Below are 7,128 nucleotides of genomic sequence, written 5' to 3' on the forward strand. Positions count from 1 at the left end.
TATATATATATATATAAACCAGACATAAAAATTAAATTGAATTTAAATTTCCTGATGTTTTAAATGTAACACGTCAATAAATATTGACGTGTCATATTCAACACATCAAAAAAAAATTTGTTGACGTGCCACTTTTGGCACGTCAATAATTACTGACGTGGCAAAATTTGGTTACTCATCCTGATTTTTGTAGTGTCTACACAATGAGGAATCACTCGCACAAGATAGATGTCTTGATAGGGTTAGATTAAGCATGCACTAGGTAAAGTAACCACAATTCATTGCCCCCTCCTGCCCTTTTTTATTAGAAAAATAAAAAATAAAACTCCAAAATCTTGAAAAATAAGGAACTAACATTAAATAAGGATGCGCCTTCAAATTCTACATAAAAAATGATTAGAAAAACATTATCTGACTTAACCATTGAAAACTCCTGGTCGGGCAATGCGCTAGCTAGGTCTTGCACAGCTGAGTTATCGATATGAAAATCACTCACAAATCTCATACTTGATTTGATGATTTAATTCCTGCCACTAATAAGTATGCTTTCACTAAAGAAAGTGTTTTTCCAAGCACCAGAAAGCACCCATAACTATCGAACTCACTTACCTTACAGCTGATAAGATGCTTTTTGTTTTTTTACCAGCATTGATGTGATTTCTCCCCTATCAATATTACTTCCTTTTTAGCACTAATAATCTGCCGCACGTGCCTCAAAATCTCAACATTGGCTTCTTCTTTTTTTAAAAAAATTAATGGTAGGTTTTTCAGATTAATTGCACACTCGATCGCAGTACCATATCTTCACCAATTTACATGGCCTATAATAATACTTGCTTTATGACCACTCGTGTAGATTTGGAGTTTTCATCCCGCTTTTGGGCCAAAATCTTCCATACACTAATCATGATGTCGACATTATGACATGCTGACATGTCACCGAACATGCCCTGATACCGAACCTGCTGGGACTAAGGCTTTGTTTGTTAAACAAGAAGGCATTTTTTAAAACACTGTTCACAATTAAAAAAAAAAAAAAAATTTAAATAATTGGTATAAAAAAGTGAAAAAGTAGTATTGAAAAATAAACAAATTTTGTTTTGTAGTGATTTTTTTATTTGAATTAATAGTAATAAAAAGTAAATAATATGACATAAATAATGAATGATGTGATATAAAAGTGAGAATATTTTAACGTTGTGTGGAAGTAGTGTGTTGTTTAGCAAACACTACCTAAATGACAGTGCTTGTGTTAATATTTGAAAAATGAAACAATTCAGGAAAGAAAGTGGCGTGCCATATTCATTGAGATATCGATAAAACTCTTCATGTGAGAATATTGTAGTGGACCATATAAATAAATGAACTCGTGAATGTATGCAGTGGACACGACAAAATGGATATGCCATTAAATTGACCTATCTATGCTTCCTGACCATATGTTCCCTATGCAAATATTGGCAATTTTTGACCAACACCGCCTCGGATTCCGGCAATCTTCGATAAATAACGGTAAATTCAGGTGAATTTTAACTGCGGCGGAGAGTGAATTGCGACAGAGAATGCATGCAAGAAGAATGTATTATGGTTTTCTTTTTAAAAAAAAGGTTTGATTGCCCTTTGATGAACTCAAGAAGAAGGAATATGCCATTTATCAAGATTCCAATTTAATTATTAAAAAAAATAAAAAATTAAAGAAAACTGATGACTCATCTCTCTGGAAGTTACTTCACAAAATAGCAAGTCCCGACACCTTTATATATATACGTTAAAAGGTTGTGATCGTTTCAAGTACTTAGCTCGAATGCTCTGAGGATACGTATGGCAAGTAATTTTAGCAGAACTCTATTAATTACTTTTTATTTATTTATTTTTAGTGGTGGAAGTCGTTGTCTAAATTATAACCTAAAATATGCATGTGATCCTTGTTCTGTCACTCTTTGACAAGGCCTCTCTCTGTCTCTGTTTCTCTCTCTGTCTCAGACTGGTTTTTCTATGGTCGGACATAAATGTTTACAGTAAAAATACAGGCGCGCAAGATTTAAGGGAAATGGTGTCCATGGTAGAGTTCAAAACTAGTTGAGTGAACTTGGAGTTGCTCATCACCTGAGAGCCCAGATTGTAACTCCACCGCCTCTGCATGCGCCTGTAGCTTTTGCCTTTTGGCCTACGTACGGTACATATACTTCTCAAGTTTTCCTTTTGTTGGCTCTCTCTCTCTCTCTCTAAGACTATATATATATATATATATATATATATATATATATTTGGGGTTGTTTGAGAATTTGGGTTCGCCAAACTTTTCTCAATTATTGGTTTCAATCCCTTAAGCTTAGTTTAATTGGTAAACTTACTTTGGCTCCATTCTGTCAGTTTGTTTTGGGTGGTAGCAGCTCTCACCTTAAACTTGGTTACATCCTTCTTTATGTTGAAAATTGGTGAACTCACAACTAAGAGAAAAAAAAAAAAAAAAAAAACTAGTAGAGAACTTAATTTGATTCTTTTATTCAACATAAAAAAAAAAAATAAAAAAAAAAAAAAAAAAAAATTCTAGTAGAGAACAGGCAAGAATGATCAAAATGACTTGTTTACATGGGCATTTATAAACCACGTACGGCAAAGGATCTCTTTCAAGCATTCTTCACATTAACCTTACTCATTGACATCACTTGTACATATAATTATCCCACATGTAGAATAAATCTTATGTAACTCTCACATGCTTGAAAAACTAAAAGACACATGTTAGAAACTCTTCTTCAACACACTTAAGTAACTTATAAATTACAAGAATATTAAGTTTATTATTCAACATTTTAATGTAAGCATAATTTGAGGGGAATGTTTGAAAATGTTATGAGCATTTACATGTGAGAAACTCTATTTTCAATAGTAACAAACGAAAGTAAGCAATTGTAATGATATTGTTTGATGAAATCCATAAATTTAATTATTTGAATTAAGATATTATCCTACTATATATCTTAATTCAAATAATATATGTTATTCTTAGGGAGAAACACTTCATTGGTTATGGACTTTTATTAATTAAATTGCTCTCTAAGATTTAAAAGTTATTAATTTACTTTATAAAGTTAGAACCATTATCAAATAGATTATTTCATTCATCACCTTTTGTTAAATTTTTAATAGTGTTGCTATATCGTACCCAATTAGAAAACGATACATGTCTCGTTTAATAAAAAATATATAAAATAAATAATATAAAGAAAAAATATACATATATTATTTTAAGAATTTTTTGGTTGCAAATTTATCGTTTTTATTAGCGTTTATTTTAGGCCGACAAAAATCAATTCTTGACACACAAAACCTGGTGCTTCTAATAAGCCGAAAAATAAACCCTAAGAAAATTCTCTTGGCATTAATTTATATAGTGATTTATGGCGTTTAAAAAACGCTTGAAAGCTCAAGTTTTATTTAGTGATTGTGCTTTCATAAATCGAATTTGCGTCGAATTTATCCGAAAGGATGTCGAACAAGTTATCGAATAGACTTGTTCATTTATTACCCTTGCAACCATTATACCGTACATGGATTTACATGTGGGTAATTTGGATCATCTTAAGTTCATTTCAAATGAACAGAGATGAGCCGGTTCAAGTAAATAAGATGGTAGGATTGTTAAAACAAAAAAAAAAAAAAAAAAAGGAAGGAAAAAAAGGTAAAATTACAATTCTACCCTCTTATTTACATGGACTGGCTCGAACCGTAGAGGATCCATTTCCCACGACGAAATATTATGAATTTAGTCCACCAACTGGGAGCTACAAGTCGTTTTACCAAAAAGCGCTCAGTAAATTGTTCTGCACTTGATCGTTTAACAGAAAGAATGCTACAGTACGGCTCTCTGGAATTCCAATTTTCTTTTTGTTCTTCTCTTTTTCACGTGAGCAAATTAACAAAAGTCCATTTTCACGTGGCAAATGAATATCTTAGAGACACACAGAGATTCTCCAACGGTATGCGTTGTCGCATGAGGTGTAATGTAAAGCAAGCTCTAAACGTGTCAAAGATCCCTGTTCTCGTAATTTGATTTCTCCCATGACAACATACACAAGTTTCGGATTTTGATTGTCATATTGATATTTGCTTCGCTTCCAGGCATTTGAGTATATTTTAGATCATAAAAGGGGGGAAAAAGAAGAAGACCATCTTTTATATGTGGATTTTCTAACTTAGGGAATAGTGAAAATCAAAGAAATTTAAAGGAGAAAGTCAAGATGGATAACATAAAGAAGGAAAAGCATTTAATTTGATTGGTATCTTCACTTGTATTATTTCTATTCATATAATGTTTCCTGTTTTATATTTCTAATCTTTTTTACTATATAAACCCATCAAAACTAGCCAATTGTGATCAAGTAATTATTAGTAAAGCTATATGTAGGAGTTGTCTATTCTTTTGTTTTGGAAAGAAATCAACTCCACCACCAATATTGGGTATTTGAATATCTTAGTGACAAACCAATATTGTATGTATATCAACTACAAATCATGCAAAAACATATATTGCAATTATTTTCTCACTCTTTGTTCTGTAGTATACCAAAACATCTTTATTATGCTTCACAGCCTTGTGAAGCTTGTCCAGAAACTGATTTCTCTCTATTTTAAACTCTTGTAAGTCTCTTATGTGCCTTTGATAGTCTATTACAGTGCATCATCGACCCTTTTCCTGAGAGATGGTTGCCTTTGGAAAGAAACTGAGAGAATCACAAATTCAAGAATGGCAAGGGTATGTTCTAGTAACTTTAATCAAGGGTTAAAGCTTTGAGTGCTTTAGGTTTTATGTTGCCCTGCTTTATTTTGAATGATATGAGGTGAATCCAGTAAGCAACTTATTCTTTGGCAGTATTCCATAGCCTTGCTTTTGAATATTTTCTTAACTGCCATTTTAATTTTTATACCTGTTCTACACATGATTGAGATTCATTGTCAAGTTTGTTGTACATTTTCTCAAGTTTCATTGAAAATTTATATCACCTTATTCTTTTTTATTTCCAATCTTTAATTATGTTATGGTTGACATGTTTATTGCTAGATTTTGAGTTCTATTTACTTTTATAGGGTGTTATACATTCTGTGATAACCAGTTTTTTTTAACTAGGCAATGTTAATGTAATGTAAACCACAGATAATACCTGTTTAGTAATTCACATAAACCAAGAAGGGGAGAGAGAACATCTATGAGTGATTGCAGACACAAACACTTGGCATTTATAGGACACATTTCTAAGAAACCAATGTGAAGCCTTGGTTTTTTTTTTTTTTTTTTTTTTTTTCAATTGAAATAATTTCTTGACAGAAAGACCTTAATATTCCTATTGGTGCTCTTGAAACAAGTTAATTGTGAACCTCTGATGGCATTCATATCCTGTTTAACTGGAAGTGTTTCCAAGATATGTTATATTCTGTTGTAATCTTGAGATTTTCTTTAAAATTGGGGGTGGAAATTGTTTCAATATTTAAATTGAGATAAAATATAAGTAGCATGTGTAGAAACCACTAGCATTTATTTTCTGCATTTTTAAGGAAAATACTATTTTGTGCCACAAAAGCCTGAGGACCAACTCCCTTTATTTACTTGTCTAGGTGGTTCTTAGTTGCTAGAACTCTAAAATGATAAATTGAGTGTCAATTTCATGCGATTCATGACATATAATACAGAAGGAAAGTTGGAAATGAAAGTTTATTTGAAGCGAACCCCAATGCATCAGAAATGCATATAGTTGGAAAAGTCAAGTTATTCATGTGCATTGTATTTAGAGAGAGTGCAGGATAACTGCGCTCAAGCGCATATCAGTCGCAGTTCCAAGAAGTTTTCTATATCCGAGTGCGCTCGAACGCAAATCGAGCGTAGATTGGTAGCAGTTTCAGGGAGTTTTTCATACCCGAGTGCGCTCGAACGCAGTTATCCTGCACTCTCTCTTAATACATTGGTTTTATATCCATTAGCAAATTGTTATGTCACTTGTTAATATGATGTTAATAATTTTACCAAGAAAGCATTTTATTTTCTTTTTCCTATTTCAAGAGCTAATTTTTCAATTCTGTCATGTATGCTTATAATTTGATTATTTTCAGATACTACATCAATTATAAATTAATGAAGAAGAAAGTCAACCGATACAAACAACAAATTGAGGTTCGAACACAAAATCACCTCAATGTTCTGATGGACTTCTCAAGATTGCTAGATTGTCAGGTAATTCTTGCCTACTAGACCAGTCCAGAAAGAAGTTCAAAATACCATGATTAGTTGCAGTTTCACACTTGGAGTGGGTTTTAATTGATTCTTCTTAGCATAGATAATTCATATATATAGTTTCATGGATACTTCAGGTGAAATTGATTATGAAATTTATGTCATCTTTGCTTGTTTCTGAATCCCAGATCGAAAAGATTGTTCTTTTCCTGCTAGAACAACAAGGACTACTTGCTAACAGGCTATCCAATCTCAGAGATCATCATCATGCCCTTTTACAGCAGCCTGATGGACCAAGAATATCTGAATTACAAGAAGCATACAGAGTAGTTGGACGTGACCTTTTAAGGCTTCTATCTTTTGTTGAGATGAATGCCATTGGTTTACGCAAAATATTGAAAAAGTTCGACAAACGGTTTGGTTATAAGTTCACTGATTACTATGTCAAAACTCGTGCAAATCATCCTTACTCCCAGTTGCAACAAGTTTTTAAGCATGTGGTAATTTGATCAATTTGCAATAATATTATTGTTTTGAGCAAATTTGTTTTCTTTTCTCATGTCTCTTTCATAGTTATGGCTTTGAACTCTACAACGTTAGCTTCTTTTGTCTTAATATGTGTAATTGATTTCAGGGTTTTGGTGCTGTCGTTGGAGCCATATCTCACAATCTTGCTGACCTTCAAGACCTCCAACGCCATCAGGGAAACTACATATCAATATATGATCAGCCTGATTTATCCCACCCGGTTTTCTCTCATCTCCATTCAAGATTATATGCAGTGTTACCATATTTGTCTTTTCCAACGTAATGGTTTGTTTTATGAAGTTCCCATCAAAATTCAAAATGCGTCTGCATTATAATCCCTTTTCATTGCTGGAGAGTCTTTACTACAAAAA

The 7,128-nt window shown here is 32.5% G+C and overlaps 1 protein-coding gene across 5 annotated transcripts in view; it reads left to right on the forward strand.

Moving 5' to 3' along the window:
- The first annotated feature begins 1,955 nt into the window (after nucleotides 1-1,955).
- Nucleotides 1,956-7,128, forward strand: part of LOC132186065 (SPX domain-containing membrane protein At4g22990-like) — a 12,014-nt gene continuing 6,841 nt past the window's right edge. For 2 of the 5 annotated variants that reach the window (XM_059599844.1, XM_059599848.1), the window contains exons 1-5: nucleotides 1,956-2,176; nucleotides 4,681-4,759; nucleotides 6,109-6,229; nucleotides 6,418-6,729; nucleotides 6,864-6,977. In XM_059599844.1, coding sequence (XP_059455827.1) covers nucleotides 4,707-4,759; nucleotides 6,109-6,229; nucleotides 6,418-6,729; nucleotides 6,864-6,977 — 600 coding nt within the window. In that variant the 5' untranslated portion in view covers nucleotides 1,956-2,176; nucleotides 4,681-4,706. Of the gene's footprint in view, nucleotides 2,177-4,670; nucleotides 4,760-6,108; nucleotides 6,230-6,417; nucleotides 6,730-6,863; nucleotides 6,978-7,128 lie in introns of all 5 variants that reach the window. The other 3 variants (XM_059599846.1, XM_059599847.1, XM_059599845.1) reach the window with 3 other exon arrangements.

This window comes from Corylus avellana, chromosome ca7 (genome assembly GCF_901000735.1).
Source record: "Corylus avellana chromosome ca7, CavTom2PMs-1.0".
Taxonomy (NCBI): Eukaryota; Viridiplantae; Streptophyta; class Magnoliopsida; order Fagales; family Betulaceae; genus Corylus; species Corylus avellana.